The sequence below is a fragment of the Mus caroli genome, chromosome 16 (genome assembly GCF_900094665.2).
Source record: "Mus caroli chromosome 16, CAROLI_EIJ_v1.1, whole genome shotgun sequence".
In the NCBI taxonomy this organism is placed as follows: Eukaryota; Metazoa; Chordata; class Mammalia; order Rodentia; family Muridae; genus Mus; species Mus caroli.
Window position 1 is genome coordinate 84,264,636 of NC_034585.1, and position 19,892 is coordinate 84,284,527.

At 47.6% G+C, this 19,892-nt stretch overlaps 1 protein-coding gene across 8 annotated transcripts in view; it reads right to left on the reverse strand.

Annotated features, from left to right (window-relative positions):
• Tiam1 (T cell lymphoma invasion and metastasis 1) overlaps positions 1–19,892 on the reverse strand; it is a 348,780-nt gene that overhangs the window by 73,185 nt on the left and 255,703 nt on the right. For all 8 annotated transcript variants that reach the window (XM_029470566.1, XM_029470562.1, XM_029470564.1 and 5 more), the window contains 4 exons: positions 18,531–18,703; positions 8,606–8,830; positions 6,361–6,546; positions 1,054–1,200 (listed from right to left, as the gene is read on the reverse strand). In XM_029470566.1, coding sequence (XP_029326426.1) covers positions 1,054–1,200; positions 6,361–6,546; positions 8,606–8,830; positions 18,531–18,703 — 731 coding nt within the window. The remainder of the gene's footprint in view (positions 1–1,053; positions 1,201–6,360; positions 6,547–8,605; positions 8,831–18,530; positions 18,704–19,892) is intronic.

Below are 19,892 nucleotides of genomic sequence, written 5' to 3' on the forward strand. Positions count from 1 at the left end.
CATTCCAATCTACCTAGCTACAACCTAACCTGGTGCCCAGAAGGTAAGGCCATATAAACCAAGAGTTTTGATAGAACCTAAGTCCAAACTGCAAGGCCTCTCTCTCCAGAAGGAAGGAAGAAGAGATACTGATGCTAACAGCCTCCTTCTGAAGGTGAGGCAGAGAGCCACCGAATCTCGACTGTGCCAGGTCCACCCTACCCTCCTGAAGATTAAAAAGTAAACCAGGTTGCTCATGTCCACTTGCATCACAGGCTTGGCTGGTCTCCTTCAGGTTCCATCAAGACAGAAAACGCGATGTTTCAAAGTTCAGAGTGATTTGGTCACAACCTCACAAATGTTGTCCAGCTACAGTAGTAGTCCACAGGACGAATACGCCCTCCAAAAAGACTCAAGTCCTTAGTCTTCTGCTCTAAAACCTAGACAGGTGGTCGGAGGCTTCCCAGTGCCCGTGACAACAGCATGAGAGGAGCCTCAGCGGGAAGACAGAAGAGAAAGACCATTGGGCTCTGTTACACGGGGCTCCACCAAGCATCAGCCCAGACCAGGTGAGCCCCATGATCCTCTGCTAGGCTTGGATCTGAGTAGAGGCAGCCATGGTGGCTACTCTTACATTCCTGGGCCCTCGCTCCTATAGGCCAAGGAGCTGCCCATGTAAGGCCGCCTTCCAAATCTCAGAAGCAAGGAAATGGTCCCTTTCCCTGGAGGTTGCCTTGGATCCCGCATCAGAGACGGCCTAAGAAGACTATATTTAATGCTCACTTGGCTTCCTGTGGAGCCTGCTCTCCTCTGAGGACTTACATGACTGCTGCACTTTCTTTACTAGGTCTGTAATTAAGCAGAGTTTGGGGAGAGGACAGGTGGGAGAGGGATGTCGATGACAGACTAATGGCAGAGCTCAGTGTTTGGACTATAAACTACTTATTAAAAACTGTCTCGCAGAACTAAAGTGTCACGTTGATTTAAAGTGTCAGTAAAGACACATGCATGCATGCATGCACGCACGCATACACACACACACACACACACATTTGTGTTGACTCTGGGGCCTACCTGGTTGATGGTTGGGCGTCCCTGCTTCTTTTTGGAGGTAGTGTCTAGGCCCCAGAGAGAAGAAAACCTGCTCCTTCGCTTGCTTGCAGACCTGGACATGGCCTGAGTACGCCTTCTCACTCCGATCTCACCAGTCCGGGCTGCCACCTGGGATTTGTTAAGACAGAAGAAGCAAAGGGCTGACACCGGTGCCTTGAGGTGCCGTCTAGCCTACCTTTCCATAACCGCCTCTCACAGGATAGCGTTCAAAGCATTAAGTGACGGCATGGGGACTCTGGGACCTTCACTGACATAAGATAAAAAGCTGGCAAGCTCAATCACTGTAGAAAATCAGAATAATAAATAAAACGGCAATACAATATGCTGCGGTGCTGAGAGTTAGCTGTCCTCCAGGCAGACTTGAGCTGTACCGACTGCATGGAACCACGTTTTCTTGAGATGCCTCCTGACAGCTACGGGACAGTTACCTAGTAGCATCTTAATTCAAAATGACACTGAAGGTCTGTGAAAACCAGCAGATTTCTGCCTGCTCTGATTCCACACTAAATCTAAACCAGCCAATCTCTTCAATCTCTGAGAACATAGAAAGCCATCCTCTTCGCTAGGCAAGTAATTCGTGGCCCCACTACCCAGCGTCTCCACTAGAAAATCCATGATGTATCTGGGCACTTGGCCAAGAAGTCAAAGCTGGCTTTTCTTTGGAGCGGGGCACGCACTGAGCAGTTCTGGGAAATGTTTTCAGAGGAGGGGGCTTTCTTTGACACAGTTCATCCCTGGTGATAGGAAGGACTGGGTCACAGCCTGAAACATCAGTCTTTTCCAGGATGAAAGACAAAGGGGGACACCCTGCAGACTGGACCACTGGGCTAAACAGTCTCTCTCTGTCTCTGTTGTTTTTTTTTTCACTGTGTTGGGGATTGAACCCAGAACCTTACACATGCTAGGCAAGCTCTCTACCACTGAGCTGTACCCAAGGCTAACAAATGTATTGATGGATGGAGGGTTTTCTCTCATGCATACATATACTCTCCCTCATATGTGTGTGTGTGTAAGTGTCACATAGATCTTCCATAACTTACATATGTTATGTTAGGTGAGGAGGAAATTACACTTCTATTTCTTTTTAAAGCTATCCTCTGCTGAGATGCCTCCAAGGTACCGTCTGAACAGGGAAACACTTCACAACAGAATTCCACATATCTGAAGCTGCCACAGTGACAGTTGTGGAAGTGGGGGGATCCGAGGACTCCAGAAAGTCTGTAGAGCATTCAAGCTTCAACTTTACCCTTCAGGTTATAAACAATGTTCCAGGAACTTCAGGGCTCTTCTGCCAGGAGATCTCAACAGGCCACCCACAAAACCTCCTTTCAAAAGGGCGAGGTAGGAGGCACAGCCAGTCTGACTGGAAATTAAAGCCCCCACCTGTTCTTTGCTGCTGGAGGTGAATATCTAAGAACCTAGTTGTCATAGATTCCCACGAGGGCAACTCCCAACGTGCCAGGTGCCAACTGGCAGCAGCCTCCGGGATGAACTGGTATTGGGCAACACAGGGGGCCTCCCAGCCTACAGCATGTCATCCACGAGGCATTTCCTGAGTCTTTGGTACCGACAGTATCAACAGAGCAGAATCCCAGAGAGTAGACAAGCAAGGACCCTCACATGCATGAGGACTGGAGCCAGACAGCTTCTCTCAGGGCATTAGGGAGAAGGGTTTTAGACTCAGAGACAAACCCAAGGATGAGAGAGCCGTGGGGTCCTGCTCTGTCTCAGCTAAGCACTTACTTAAGAGACAGATCAGGGCATTAAGAAGCGGGAGTCAAGATTCCCGTGAGAATTTTTATGAGAAAGATTTTAACCTACATTTATTCTTTAGGTATTTGGTTGGGGGGGGGGAGTCCCACAAAAAGAATGCATCATAAAACATGTCAGATGTTCTGGTCTCAACTTTCTGAGTCGAAGGCAAACAAAGGTTGTAACATGATTGGATCAGAACATGCTGACACACGTGTGTTCTGTTTAGACACAGAAGAAATGGTGCTGAACTTTAAAACCCTAAACAAAACAAAGCCTGAAAAAGAAAAAAAAAAAAAATCCAGCTGTTTGGTCTCAGTGAATTTGCAAACGAAAGAGGCTGCTTCTAAGTACAGTGTCCTTCAGTCTGTCTGCCCTCATGCTACACACCAGGAGGGGTGAGAACCCCATATCTGTGGATTCAAGCAACCCCAGATCAAAATTATTCATGTTCCATATGCATTGAGCGTGTTGAGACACCTTCCCCGTCGCCGTTCAGTAAACAATGTAGTCTAAGGACCTGCAGAACATCTGCACTGCATTACGTGCTGTAAATTAGCTTACACATGGTTCAAAGTGTGGGGGAGGGTAAGACCCGACTATGTGGGAACAGTGAACACACCATGTTGTGTGAGGCACTTGACCACCCCCTTGGGTATCTGAGGGGTTCCTGATGCCACTCTTCTGAGGATGCTGAGGGGTGACTATCACAGCAGGGGTGTGGTAGCCTGCACATTTCCTTCCCAGCATGCCTCACTGTTTGCACTTAACCATATTCCATTAACTGCAGGTGTCCCTCTCCCCGTCTTGCCTACATGAACCCGAGGCTCCAGTAGGGCAGACTCTGTTCTTTGCTCTTTTAACCCTCGTCACAAGGCTAGCAGCTGACATACGCCAGGGCCGTGCATGGATTTGTCAATCAATCAATCTATTTATTTATTTAAAATCCAATACCGTGGCTGCAATAAACTCTTGGGTTTATAGTCTCAGGAGGGAAGAAAAGCACAGAAAAGATAAACCTGTGCTACCTACCAACACACTCCGTGCCTGGCTGGCTGGCTGGCTAACTGACTCAGGCTGCTCAAAGACTCTAGCAGGGACTTTCAAAGTGAGAAGGCCCTAAAAAGGTACTGGTAGCCACCTCCCCCAGCCCCACCCCCACCCCTCTCAAAACAGTAATGACTAGAGGGGTATAGAAAAACAGGCTGGCAGAACTGCTGGACAGAACGCAGAAGTTTCTCAATGATCAGCCCAGACAATGGCTCCTCTGTGGCGGTCACCTGACTACCTATCAGTCAGCTCATCCGTGCAAACAAGGACAATGATAACCTTTCTTCAAAGAATACAGCGGAGGGACCCTTCAGTTAATGAAGGCAAATCACTCAGCAGGACTGAGGCTCTCCTAGTGAATGGGACTCCCCTTGTAGCTCAAAGCCCTCCCCTGGCCCTGGAACCCTTGCACCTCCTCCGCCCCCACTTAAAAGGAGGGGGGTACATCCTAGACAAAGGAGAAATTGAAGAATGAGTCGGCTCCCATTGAGAGGAGGGGACTCTTAGGGTCAAATGACAAGGAGAGATTGGGGGCCGGGGTGTCCAATAAATCAGAATGAAATTCCCTGCCTGTGTTGTTCTTCAAGAGCCTGTGCAGAAAATAGAACAAGATACCCAATAGAGTGACCGAACGTGTTCTGTCTCAAGTCAAAGCCCTGCTGCAGACAGGCCAGGATGCATGGACACCAAAACCAAGGTTTGTGCTGGCGAGGCAGTCAGCAAGAAACAGAAGAGAGCAACAGAGAGGCAGACTTAGGGAATTAAACAGCATTCTTCCAAATAACTGGGCAAAAAGACCCTTCAGAGTTACCAACTTCTCCAACGGGGAGATTCCGCACACCTGTCACCAGATGAGGCGTGCACACGCCATAGACATTAAGAGGGGGAGTTTAGATGATCAAAAATCAATTACGTCAAGCGGCTCAATGGCTTCTTCTTGTCTGTTTCGGAGACATAAGCTCCAATGTCTTATAAGAAAAAATCAAAGCACAGAGGTTTAAGGGATGTGGATGCTGGAGTTCGAGAGGTGGTGCCTCACCCGAGCTTGCTTGTTAATAAAAATAAATACTTTTGATTAGGATATTCTAACAGGAGCAAAGTGAAAATTTTCATCTCATATTTTCTTCCCACACAGAATGAAGATTTGGCTAACTTAAAAACTGTAACAGACTTAGCCCATGCCATTGGTGAAAACTAGGTTCAGGACTTAGTCCTCACTCGCCCAGCTATTACAGACAAAAACGAAACTGTAACAGCCAGAGAGATGGGCCAGAAGGGCTGAAATTAGCAGATAAGACGGTTTTAACAAACTCTAGAAATTGGTGTTTAAGACCTCTTTCAAAATGCAAACAGGGCTGGTGAGATGGCTCAGTGGGTAAGAGCACCTGACTGCTCTTCCTAAGGTCCAGAGTCAAATCCCAGCAACCACATGGTGGCTCAAAATGCAAACAACCTTCTAACTATCTGAATGATGATGCAAATCTATTTACAAAGAATGCACACACCTTGGACCGAATTATAGCTCAGAATTCAGGGGAGGGCTCAGCTGGCACTCAGCTGAGACTTCCCAGGGCAGCTCTGTCTGGACCCTGACATTTAACATCTAATTCGACAGCAAATGTGTCACGGGTGCGGTACCCCTACATTATGAGGACGTCCCCCTACATTGGCTACAACGTGTTGCTTGTACACGGGTTGTTTTTCCCCTTTGGCAGAAATGGACCCAAAGTACACAAAGCTGTTTGTAATTTAGCAAGTGTTCGAGATTACAGATTGTCAACACAGTACAGTACACAACCTACTGCTTGCTCTCGGGGTCAGATGAAAGCCTCCTTCCTTAGGAGAGCAAGTGTTCGGCAACTTCATCACTGAAACTTGGCCTTCCTCAAACACACCATATAGTTGCAGCCATCAAACTACAACCGAGTGAGACCTCCAGTCTCCACAAAGATCTGTGTTTAATCTATGCTGTATGGGGGACTGGGGAAGGCATTTCCACCCATGATTAGATTCATGCATAAAGAAAAGCCCTCCATCAATCATTTACATAAAGTTAACTTCTTTTCTAACTTTGCCAAAACTGCCTAAGAATAACATCAACGAACACTGCTGTGAACACATCTTAAGACAGCACTGTTATGGGGCTGGGGTGAAGCTCAATGGCAGAGTGCTTACGTACCATGTGGGAGACCTGCAATTCCCTATACCATGGACAGGGGGTAGGAGTGTGGGTACAATGCCTTTGGAGTTTCCTTTACACAATAGTTTAAGCCCTATCCAAAGAGATTTATTTAAGCACATTTCCACAAAGGTTCAAATAAAATTTTTTGCATGAACTGCAACGTGAAGTTTTGGAAATCTGTATTAGACAGAACCAGGGAAACACTTCAGAGTCCCTGTCAGGTCCTATTCAGGAGTAAGCATTTGAGATGAATATTTCTCCAAAAGTCACTTGCTTCTACTCACCAGGGCATGAAAAGATGACACGGAGAAGATCCCAAGGCGGCCCATGGCCACCTTCGTGGGCCGGCTCGCAAAAGCAAGCAGCCTTTTGGGGTTTGGCAGCTCCCCGCCCTGGAGGCTGGCGAGGTAACAGCGGAATCGGAACAGGTCCATCTGGAACTGTTCGAGGTTCTGCTCCCAAACGAAGATCTACAGTCGTGGGGGGGAGACAGGGGGAGAGAAAAGGGTCAGGGAAGGTAAGAACAAATGTTAGCCACCGTCTTCTCCAAGAGTCTTGCAGATCTGTTTATTGTAAGGCACAATTATAATCCTAGAGGTTAAACAACGGGGCGGGGGGGGGGGCGCTCTTAGGGTGCATGCGTTCTTGCTTACAATGACCTGTAACCATAAACTTAGTATCAGAAACATAAAGCACATTGTTAGTTACTGGTGCTCTCCTAGCCGAGATTTCATGGGGAGTGTGTGTGTAATTTCTGACCACTAACCTAAGATGGAAGGAATGAAAATAGAGGGATTCCCAGTACCAGGGAACCTTCATGTGGGCTAAGAGAGAGAGCTTTTACCAAAGAAAGAAAAGAAAAAGAAAGTCAGTTAAAGGTCAAAAGCAAATAAACTGAAAGCTTTGGTAAACACGGTAAGCGCGGGGTAAGCGCGGGGTGGTAAGAAAGGGTTGGAAGTAGGAAGCTGTCAGTGGTGGGGACCCAGATACTGGGTACGGGGTTCCACCCACAGCTAGTGCCCACACACATGTGTCTTTGTCACTCAAAGTGGCAAGATATCCTCTAGCTACTGATATGACATTCAAGCAAGATCACAGAGGGGCGAGGTGCATCCAAGAATAATACACTGACACAGACTTTAAGCTCCTAGGACTGGAGAGATGACTCAGCAGCTAAACGCTCTTGTTGCTCTGACAGGACCTGGGGTCTGTTCCCAGCACCCACGGGACAGCTCATGACTGCCTATAACTTCATTTCTAGCAGTTCCAATGCCCTCTTCTAACCTCTGTGGGCACCTAAGAATGTGCGCGATGCCCAGACACACAACAAACGACACTCATACACTTAAAGTCAAATCTTCAAAAAAAGGGCTTGAGGGGTCATCAGTGACATCTCCCTTTTTAATCTCTGGTAAAAATCAGTGAGAACCCAGACGTTCATGACGGCAGTATTCACAGCAGCCGAGAAGCTGCAAATGGCTCAAATGCCCATCTAAGGAGAGATAGTCCAGTGGTGTGTCTGGACAGGGAATAAGGAACAGGCTCGAAGGAGGAAGGTGTGCCGATGTGTAAGCTAGGGGGTGCAGATCAACTCCAAGAGGCCCTGCTAAGGGAAGAAGACAGGCAAAAGGGTCGCATACTAAGTGAATACACTATTAGGGAACATCTCAAAGGGAAACCTCTCAAGACAGGAGCCAGAGGCTGAGGGAGGCAAACACGAAGTTAGGTTCCTTCTAGAACTGGATGAGGGAAGTGGCACCTAATATCTCACATGCACTGACCGCTAAGCTGTTGTTCGATTCAAATGGTTTTTTGCTATGTGAATTTGCCTTGTGAGTTGCTTTGTGAATTTACAGCAACCAATAACAGAAAGAACAGAACAAAGGGCACTCTGTACCCTATAGCTATAGTGACCACGTACAGACTTTTGCCTTGTCATTATTCTTTAAACACTACAGCACAGCAATGATTTACATAACATTTATATCTACCAGGTTTCACAAATGATACAGGGATGGGTTATGAACACATACTATGCCATCTTTTATGTCAAGGACTAGGGCATACACAGATTTGGGATTCTGCAAGGTTCTTGAAACCAATCCCCAATGTGTAGTGAGGGCCAGCTGAGTGGACTTTGAGAAAGCACCTGTCACTTTTTAAATTTGAGTTCACTGAGGAACCAGGAATCCTCCTCACAGGTGAGCCCTATGATAAGGTGGGGAAGGACATCATAGATTTCAAACCGCGCAGATTCCCCTGGAAACACGTGGACTGGAAGGATTCAGAAGGCCCTCCCCTCCCATTTCTGCCTTCTGTTCAATGTCTTATCGTTCCCGTCAGCGCAAAAACAATCAACTCTGAACAAAGGGCGAGGAAATCTGACAGTCACAATGAAGAGTTTAACAGTCTGGGTGACAGGCTGCCTCCGAGAGAACAGAAGACGTTTCAGGATTCCTAGACAGCAACAAAAAAATAAAAGCGCTAACAGATCTGGCCCGCTCCAGACGCACAAAGGCGGTCGGTCACCTGGTCTAGGATGGTCTTCTTCTTCTTCGAGTCGGTGACGGAAGACAGCTGCATCTCCCCCATCTTCTTCATCTTCTCGTCCATGTCGATCTTCTGCTCCAGCTTCTTGATTTCCGACTTGAGGAGGCGGAGCGTGTCCTCCTTGTGGTGGTGCCTTGCGACGGCAGCTGCGCAGGCAGAGTGGATGGCGGTGATCCAGTTCTCCAGCTCTGTCTGGCTCGTGGTCTACAGGAGAAGGGAGCAGGGAGAAGAAGCCTCTTCATACAAGGTCACAGAAACTAGCAGTGAGTCCCAGGAGGCAGTGTCTCTGAGGCCAGGTATCAGGTCTAGACAGACAGACAGACAAAAAGACACCACACACACACACACACACACACAAGCCTACCTTAATATACCCCTTCTAAAATTCCACAAAGGAGGGCCAACCCCAACCCCACACCACACCACACCCCCTCAAACAGCACCCTTGAACAAGCCGCATGCTAACAACCAACGCACCCCAGTCTGAAGCAGCTCTATCAAAGCCAGGCCAAGGAGAGGCTCAAGGCGGCCAGGACAGTACAGCCTACGGGTCTCCAGGAATGCATCCATGAGCAGCAGCGACCCACGAGCCACTCACAAACCACCAACAGCTTGTTTGTTTGACAAGAACACTTGAGAGAATTATGGGGCCCATGCCAAGGGACAGGTGACCCCCAAATAGGGGTGGCATAAGACAAAGATGCTCAGCAAGGCAAAAGTGGCAACATTTGGGGGCAAAAACTCATGTGATAACTTGTTATTAAAAATTCACAGGATCTGTACAAGCTCAAACCAGACCAAATCCCCAGCATGGAAGGGTGGAGTAAGCACCCCTAGCTCACCCCAGCTCACCCCTAGCTCAGGCTAGCTCACCCCTAGCTCAACCTAGCTCATCCCCTAGCTCAGCCTAGCTCAGGCTAGCTCACCCCTAGCTCAACCTAGCTCATCCCCTAGCTCAGCCTAGCTCAGGCTAGCTCACTCCTAGCTCAGCCTAGCCGAGGATCTACTGGTATTTGACTGCTGCTATGAGAGGGGCATCTCTCTGCTCTAATGATGAGACACCTGGTTTATCAGTCATACTCCAGGGTGGGCAGGCTCCACACCAAGAAGCAGTCTCCAACACAAACTTGACTCAATGGGTTAAAAGAGAGACAAAGAGGAAGTTAGAGATGGTGTGGGAAGAGACAAACAGATAGATAAACAGACAGGTAGGTAGGTAGGGAGGTGGAAAAAAGATCTGGAGGAGTTGGGGGATGGGCAAGTATAATCAAAATAGGTTATATAAAATTCTCCAAAAAATTAATTAAAACACTTTTTTCAAAACTAGGAGATCAGTCAGGAAATATTTGTAAATATGGAGATGACAAACTTTTCCAGGTATTCCCTTAAGCCCAAAGAACTCCGTAAAGGCACCGGGTTTAGCTCAGCTGAAGAAATGACTGGCTCAGTCACTGTGACACTAAGGTGTCTGCTGCCATCATTTTTCCCTTGCAGGGTAGTAATCTGTATTTTTACCTAACTCGCTGGTTGGCTTACCAACAAAATTCTTTTATCAGGACCCCTGCCTCCCTCCAGCATATTATTCCTCGGTGCCTAAGAATGGAATTTTAGTTAAAGGACAACGGAAGCCATCGGTAATCATCCTGAATCCGAAAGCTTTGTATTCCTCCAAAGAAATAGCGTCCAATATTAAAAATGTTGTCTTGCGAGAAAACCAGCTAAGAAGCCTGAAAGATGCGATGGTTGCTGTGCTTATAAAGAGAAACGCGGTGCGGATAAAGACTTCGATCGTCCGTCTGCGCGTGCTCAGAACTGGACAGAGGGAGTGAGTGGCGAGCCGATGGAATGGATTTCTGCAGACTGAGCAGGGAGAGAGCATGAGGTAGAAGCACTACGGCCACAGGTGAGGGGTAAAGATGGGCAAGGAGTTGCCTTGTGCACAGAAGCATGAACACTGACCCCTGAAGAACTTAGACTTACCTTCCCTGTCAAGTTCCTTGTCTTACACCTTTCCCCTGAAAGAGTTTAAGCTCCTCCCACAAACAGTGACCCCCTCCGGCCACTGCCAGGCTGATGCAATGTCTGCGCCCTGCCCCCACCCCACCCCACCCCGTCCCCCCCAAGAGAGGCTGCTTTGATTGGCTGAGTTATGTTTCCTGATTGTTATTTATCTGGGCTGGTTTTCAGAGACAGGTTAAGACAGCTTAGATGGCCCAAACTCTTGATTTTTTTTATCCTTAGCCTCCCAAGTGACTACAGGATTACCAGGGTGAGCCACCAAGCCTGGTCACATTTTTATTTTTGTTAGTGAAAGAATCAACTCAGATGGAAAAGTAATAATGTGGATTATTTTCTACAAAAGAAACCAGTAACTTCGGTGTTGGCAAACATTTAGGGCAGCTTGAGGCCCCGTGCACTTGGCATTTCTGGCTGCTCAGAGTGGGAATAAATGCTTCAGAAAGCAGTTATGTACAACCGACTAAAGCTGGGTACGCAGACGCCTTGTGGCCCACTACATGAACTCACGGTGTAGAACCAACTGAACATATTCATACGCTCAGCAAAACTGAGCCAGAACTCACACGGCAGCAGCATTCAAAAAGAGAGATTTATTTATTTTTATTTTTTGCATGTGTGTCTGTGCATTATGTGTGCAGTACTGAAGGAGGCCAGAAGGGGTAGCAGATTCCCCGGAGACTGGAATTAAAGAAAGGGGAATCAGTTCTGCTTCCTCCTATGAGGACCTCAGCCCACCTCAGCCACGGGCAGGGTCTTCTGTTCTGATGTCAAACAGGTTACCTCCATCCACCTCTCCTTTAAGAAGTGGGATGAAAGGGGACAGGGTTTTAGCTCAGTGTTGCTTACCCAGCATTCCCAAGCTTTGCTCCTTTGCACACAGACAGTCAAACAAACAAATGGAGTTGGTGTCAACGCAAGTGAAATGCCATCAGTCTTGGAAATCACTTCTTCTCCTAAAGGCCAGCAGATGGTGACTGCCACCGCGGTGCTCAGGTGGAGCTGGGACCCATGGAGAGCTATGTGGTAGGTACAGAAGTCTAGTGTAGGAAAAAGGAAAACTGTTCTGGAAGCAGACAGAAGCGATGTGGTGTAGCAGTGTGAATGGGTGCCATGCTATTGGGCTGGGCACCTATGCAAATGGTTAGGATGGGATTGGTCTATGTGTAGTCTATGATAACCGGAAAGAACAGAAAAATTTAGAAATGAAAAGGGAGCTGGGGAGGGGCGCAGATGGTAAGGCGCTTACTAGCAAGCATGAGGACCTGAGTTTGAGTCCCAGGTCCCACGGAAAGAGCTGAATGTGGGGGTGCATGCCTGTAAGCCCAGTGCCAGAAAACGGATACAGGAACAAAAAGGCTTCATGGCCAGTCTAGCCTCGCCTAATCAGAGAGTTCCGAGACAATGAAAAGGCCCTGTCTCTAAAATAAAATAAAATAAAATAAAAGAAAAGTAGATGGCTCCTGTTCCCTGGCTTAAACACACAAATACACTGGCACATACATGAAAAAATAAATAAAATACAATCAAAGGCAGAGGAAAATGTCAGTCCCCTATAGCCAGAGACACATGTGACAGCAGGTTTAAGAGACATTTAGCCATCAGCCCCTTTAACCACTGACATGTCTTAGCCATCTAAGTGGCTGAAGGCGTTTCCAGTAGTGAGAAATTTTGCTCCCGCTGTCCTGTCTCAATAAAACATTCCCCGTCGTTAAGCTGAATTCATTTCAGAGCACAACAACTCACTAAATGGGCTCTTGAGTAAAGTCGGTCCTCGGCTCAAGGGAGCCTGGTCCTGATGAGAGGGTGGGAAACCTTCGTGCTGACTACCCTCGGCAGCTACCTCTGTGGAGAAAAGTCTTGAAATACCTCATCAGTTCATGGGCTCCAGAGTTCTGAGATGACCCCAGCAGACTACTAACGTGATACAGCGGAGTCCAGGGTGGCCTCTCTGTAAACTAAAGTCTAAAGCCTTACACTTGGGAAAGCGGCTCAGCCCACTAACCTTATAGGAGACAAATGTCAGAGACATGATCTAAGAAAGTGCTCATCACCCAAGGCCAGGGGCCACAAAGGTAGGAAAGAGAGACCACTCACACCCGCCCGCACACCCTGGCTCACCCTCGCCCGGCCACCCTGGACAGCCCACCCTTAACAGCCGTCCCCTACGTCACTCTATGACAGTGGCCAGGTAGAGAATGTGACTCTTCTGCTGCCTCTGTGGATGCTATAAATACTACATGAAGTTCAACGAGGGGAAAGAGAAGTCCTTGCCAACAGATAATCAGCAAAAAAGATGTATTTGCATAAGAGCCCTTCTGTGCTCAGAGATATGATGAAGCTTGGGGCTTCATTATGTATTTAAATAGATCTAGCTGCAGATTACCCACTGCACGGAGGACCCTTGGTGATTTTACACAATCAATGGTTTACGTGAGCGGCAGGAAGGGAGGCTCGATTTAAACTGGAGAAACGAAACCCTAGAAAACAAAGGCCAGACCTGGGGAACTGAGACTTGGGGTACACAGAGTCGACAGAAGCACGAGAATTAATTCTGCAGAACGTTAAATGTCTATTTTTACTTTTAAAGGAACAAAAAAAGGAAGGGAGGGGAGCGTCCATCTTTAAGAGGCTGGATAAAATGAGAGTCCTGTGTGAATTCTTGGAAGGCCTTTCCCTCTTGGTCCTGTTCATCCTGTGTACAAGTTCTGTGAATATAAGCCTTAATGAAGTGCTCATTTTTAATATCTGTATAGGGAACCTAACATGAAAGTTCTCCACCCCCACGGGAGGTCACACAACAGTGCACACAGGCTGGCTCACTTCCCATCCCCAACTGAGGGTCACTTTTTATAGAAGTGAAGTATAGGAAGTCAGTAGCAGAGAGGCAGGGGCTGCTAGCCACATGCAAAGAAGTACATGGTTATCAGTGTCTCTGAAGGCAAAGCTGAGGACCCCTGAGAAAACACCACAAAAGCTATCAACTGAAGAGCCGACACAGAAGGCCACCGGGCGTCTCTCTAGGCGGTGAGGGTGAGGGTAACTGACCACAAGTGGATCGCGGCCAGGCAGGCTGAGGTGGCTCGTGATTAACTGTGAGCAGAGCCTTAGATCACCAGGTATTGGGTGCGAGTCTCCAGCTGAAAGTCAGAGAGGATGGAAGCAAAAACAGAGACTCTGGAGCTCCCCCTAAACCTCCTGCCTCCCGAGAAAAGCCAGCGGACCTGGAGCTGGAACCTTGTCACCGTGAAAGAGGAGCAAGGTGGTGGAGAGACGGAGGTGGGCTGTCCCTGTCACAAGTCCAAACCGCTGAAACCAGCCTGCGGCAGAGCCAAACCACAGAGTAACTTCTGGCCCTGTCACATACTCTTCCCTATTAGGGTGCCTGGAGGCAGCTCTGCCCTAGCCCTACACCCCGGGAGGCTGCAGACTTTGAAGCGCTTCAGTGTCCCTGCTATGGCTTGAACATGACTCCCTGCAAAACCTCATGTCTACCCTGGTATCCAAAGTAGTTGTGTCTAGCGGAGGGCCCTGGGCCAGAGGCAGAGCCCTCCTGAGGGCATTCGTGTCCTTGCTGCCTGAGGAAAAGTCCTGCTCTCCTGGAATTAGATCCCGTAACACAAGAGCGGGTTCTCACATTCCTGGCAGGAGCTCAGGTTGAACATGCTGCCACCAAAAGCTGTTTTCCAGGGGCATCCTGGGAGCAGAGATTCAATCCACATCATTGGAAAAACAGGACTCCGTTATAAACCAAATCAACACACTTTCGGCCAAAGTCAAGACCTGAGATAGCGTTTGCCCCCCTGTATAATATAGAAGGATCTGGATCCGTCAGGAGGGCAGCAAACTCATTTCAAAGGCAAAGCCCACAAAGACGACATTTACAAGAAATTAAGGTTCTGTGTTTTGTCTTTGGGTGGAAAAGTTTACCAAATAAGTGGGGGAGGACTAGGGTCAGAGTTGATGCTGTTGGCGGGGTTAAGTTAGCAAACTCAGAATGAGCTGACAGTATGGTTGAGAGGAAGGATGGTGTGGGAGAGGGAAATGGATACATTAAAGCTCAGTGCAGGCTGCTCAGGCAGGCTGACCACAGGCGCACAGGATGCACGAGTCTACAAATACCAAGGAAAACGGCTCAAGTACCTGGGACAGATGTGGCCTCCAGGAGGTCAGATTCATACTCAAACAGGAAAATGGCAAGGGCCACTAGTGTAAAAGAACTCTAGCGCTGAGCACTTACAACAGAGCAGAGGGACAGAGGAAAAGCTGGGTACTCCCCAGCCATGGGTCTGAGTGATGGCCAGCAGGCAGGCTGCCCTGCAGGAGGCCCTTGCAGATAGGATGCCCAGAGGAAGGGGAGCGACATCAGTCTGCACAAGCCCCCTCCACCATCTTTTCTACAGACTTTACATCTTTCTGTAGACGACGACGTTCAGCCTATTCCCTAACCCAGTCTTCTTGTCCTGGGCAATTATCTGTGACCTCTGTGACCTTCCTAAAGCCCAACACCTGGAAGAGGGATCCCTGGAGTTTGATGAAACTCAAAAGTGCCCCTTATTCTCAGTGAAGCCATGTTTGACTTCAATAACAGGATGGTTAGGAAGAGCACGCGAATCTTCCTTCTGATTCTTACAAAAGACTAAGCGTTCATGGTGTTGACGGAGAATCCACTGTCTATCAGACACAACCATTTAATCTGTGACTAAAGAAAACATATGCAGTCTTTTCAAGTCTCCTTCTAATAACACAAAGTATCATTTCTTCTTATGAGTTTTTATAGCATCCAGGAAGTGGCCTAGTAAAAATGGTCTTCTAAGTGACAGAGAAACAAAGGTGAGGCACTTCTGCTAAAGCCACTCGTTTCTTACGAAACCGCACACATTTTCTACTCAATCAGGTGTCTGTCTCTCTTGTCCTGTCTGGTAGCTAAGTTCCCCAGGCATTTGGCACAGGAACGCAAAACACATGTTGGGATGTTTCCTGCAAGAGGCTAAGCTGTCAGAAACTGCGGCATCCTCTAGGAATGAACGGATGCAATCCAGGGAGGAAACTGGACCGTGTAAGTGGTAGGTGCTGCCTCTGACATCAAGTCGGAGGAAAAAGCTCTAATTAAAATAGTTCAGGGGAGAAGGAGATACAGCCACACTCGGCAGGCAGCATAAAACTTCCTCTGCATCAGCTACTCCAGCACTCTCCCTCATTCCCGCCCCCACTCTTCACACAAAACCCCTTTTTCTACTTCTGTGGGTTACACGATTCTCTTTTCCAGGGCGAGTGTGTGGGTCTCTGGGCAACAGGGACGAATCAGCAGCGCACCGGCTCAGGAAACTGTGCAGTGAATTGAGCCCTGGGGCTGAAATAACCTACAAATTATTTCCATAATCACAGCTGATCTCCCTCGCTGTAACCTCACCCAGGCACACACAGGTTTCTTTCAAATCCAGCCCCTCTGGAGCTATGTGGATTACAATAAGTAGATGGCAGAAAATGCCGTCACGGATCCCAAACAACGGTAATTTCCTCTGAAAAGGTTCACTTTGTCCTTTATCCCACATAAGTGGGATAAAAGGCCCCCATTAAAAGAAGTCCGAGGTTTCTATAAACACGGTCTTGTGTTGCCTCAGAAAGCATTTTGTACAATGTGACTTACTGGGTGGACTCGGCTAGCAATTTTATGACCACGTAGGTCCTTTCAGTGGGAACTCACAGTAGAGGTGAGAAAGGAACAGGAAGAGGAGGCCTTCCTGTTGGTCAGGTAACCAGCTGACACGCAGGCCACTAACAGGAGTACACAAGGAATGGTTCCACTCTTTGGACCAGAAAAGGATGGTCACTTCCCTGTCTCCACTGCTTGTGATCAGTGGTGACACTGGCAGAGCACTCAGACAACAGGAGCATGTGAGAGAGGAGAGAGGGGCGTGGGTTAGCTTTGCCCTGACATCCACTGTGTACCCTGGAGGCTTCCTGCCTTTCTGAGCATCAGAACAATCCAATCAATAAAACAATCTACTGAGTGACCCCCTGCACCGCCCCCCACAGGTCCCCTCTGGCCACTCGGCGTACTTTCAAGACTTCGATGGACTTTAACTCCGCCCTGCTGGAGATATATAAAATAAAGGGTACCTTTTCTAAAGAAGCAAAGTATGAGAGCAATATTAAAGTTAGACGGTAAAGTCAGGACCTCTTGCACACTCTGCAAACGCTCTACCAACGAAGACTCGTCCTCAGACCCTTGACTACTAATTTAGGAAATATCACCTTGCTCCCATTACTTTTTATAATGAATCTTTTGAAATTGCTTTTATAATATGAACAGAAAGCACTAACCAAAGAGTCGATATATTCGATATATTCATATGAGGAGCTGGGCAGATGGCTCAGAGGTTAGGCGTGCTTACTGCTTGGGGTGGTTTGAATGGCTCCTATCTACATGCTTAGTCCCCGCCTAATGAACTGTTTAGAAAGGATTAGGAAGTTTGCCACTCTGGAAGCCTCAAAGGCCAAGCCAAGCCCAGTGTCTCTATCTCTCTCACTGCTGCTTGTAGGTCAGGATGTAAAACACAAACACACACACACACACACACAGACACACACACACACAAGAAACACAATGAATTTTGAAAAAAATAAATTCAGTGCCTGATGTGAAATCGCATTATACGCCATATAACAATGAAATCATTAAAATGACAAAAGAAACTCATCACAGAAGTAGGACAGTTCTAAGAATGACAATGGAGGCAGTGGGATAGCAGTTTTCAGTGCATGGCCATAAGGCTGTCAAGTAAAAATATTATACCCAGAAAAACTATCCCTCACCAATGAAGGACAGCCAAGATGGCTTTGCAATTCGAGGCACTTGCCACCAAGCCTGATGACCTGAGTTTGGTCCCCAGAACCTCCCTGATGGAATAAGAGGACTGACTTCTGCAAGCTGCCCTCTGACCTCCACACCCTTCTCCCACTCTGCACACAAAGAAGCAAATGCAAAACCGAATCTTGCCGCTACTCAAGCCCACAAGATTCCCCTCCACCAATCTGCAAGCCTTTCTCTTTAAAATTAAAAAAAATAAATGAACAATGAATGAAGTCACTCTCAGATAAACACGTGTGTTGGCTTGGATGATTAGAGGCACATTTGATCTGTTTCATAAGCAGGCTATGTGTACATATGGGTGTCAGGCGGCCATGGAGTGCCTAAACCTCCTTCCTGCCCTGGGCAGTAACTGTACATTCACCTTGAGAGAGCTCATGAAAGCTGCATTTGTATACTGTGCATTGAGCTTTCTCTGTGGTCTTCATCACATTAATGGGATAAATGAGGGAAACCTTCCTCGTTAAAAGCACAAAAAGTTCTTGCAAACTCAAAAGGATTCACTATAAAAGGAAATGTTAACCTTGAAGCAGAGAAGAATTTTTTTGTGAAACAATTAACAGACTTTCAAGAATGCTAGATATAAAAGTTCTGGTAAGCTGAGAAAGAGAAACTATTTAGGGACAACCAGTCCTTTCTGGGATGTAATTATTTTACCTTATGATTAATATTAGCGGAGAACATATTATGATGAAAAACTTGACAGCTCAAATCACACCTAAATTAAGGAGCGCATGAGCCTATTCTGAGTGCTATCCAGTGCTGCTGAGGCTACACAACAACCCCATCTGCTCACATCAAAAATGGCAAGATTATCAAACCCACTGCACAATTTTCCTCGGGCCTCACGTGCACACCCTTTGCCTGAGGGCTCTCGTTTCTGCAACCTATCACAGTTATTTATTTTGTTATTTCCCTCTTCTGTCTCTATCATTATTTTTGGGGGGGGGCAGGGGGACAGGCTACATGGGCAAGACAGGAAAGTCCCATGTGCAATGGAGGTACCCCACAAACCTGGAAGAGGAAGGCGTCACCCAGGGAGTTGCTGAGGCAGAAGACGAAGTCTTTCTTGGGGTGCTCAGGCACAGCCTGCACGATGCTGTTCTCCACCCAGACAGCGTGCTTGGGGACACTGTTGTGGTCTATCCCAGACCTGCCATCAGTTTCGTAGAAAAAGAGTGTGCAACCTGAGGAAACAGAATGCGGTCCGAGTGATTATTTTGTGCACTTGGCCAGTGAAAGACGTCCAAGGGACACTGACTGGCACCGTCATCAGGGAAGGGCTGAACATTAAAGGGTGAGAAGCCAAGAGGTAAAGAAAACAAGGTGTTGCTTGCAATCAGGTCTTGGATGGGTTTATGGAGAAGTAAAGATCTTGCGTCACCACAGCTCCCGGCGTGGCAGAGACAACAAATGTCTTCAAGTCCTTACAGCCTCTCTGAGTCTCAATGTCTAGTTGTAAGCATTGTGGGTGGATGTGCTCGCTCGCACACACTATAATCTCAGCACTTGGGACAGAGGCAGGTGAGTCTCTGTCAGTTTGAAGTTAGCCTAGTCTACACTGAGAGTTCCGAGCCAGCCAGGGACCCTGTCTTTGCCCTCAAACAATACAGACTTTTGGGGCACGAACCCCAGTGGTGACTGTAAACACAGCTCTATAGATTCCCCCCAGTCTAGCACTAACAGGGCATGAAGACAGACACTTCCTTCCCTTGGAGCTTCCTCCCAAGGGGCTTCCTGTGATACGCAACCAGAAAGTCTGAAAAATGTACTGTGGATCTATACCCTTGGGGAAAACAGTAATCTATATCCTCATGTTTTCTGAAAAATGAAGTCTGTGGAACTCAGACTTAGGGACGAACTGTTAATCATACTATGGAACAGGTGGACCACAGCAAGAGAAACAGTTGGTGAACTTATATAGTAGCCCCTGTACAGCCAGAACCAGAAGCTCACTGTGAGAACAAGCTCTAGTTACCTAACACATGGTCACAACTAGGAGAGCAAGCCCTATTTACCTAAGACATGGTCACAACGAGGCCTCAATTCTGGGCTGGGATGACTACAGAACTGATCCACAACTTCCACTCAAGCTACTCTGTCCATTTCACCCCTCTCCTTAATCCCAGAGAAGACCAAATGATATAGTAATTGCCAAGCCCTTGACAGCACAAGGCACTTGGTTACAACAGGAATCTATAAAGAGAAACCACCCGTGCGTGATGTAGAAAGGAGCAGATCGATGGAAAATCACGCTGGTTAAAAGGCAATTTCTCCTCCCTCTGCCATGCGCGAGTGCATACACGTTCACGTGCACGTGCACACACAAACACAGAAGTCCTTAAGGAGGCCAGGCAGGTCACTCGGAGGGTTTAC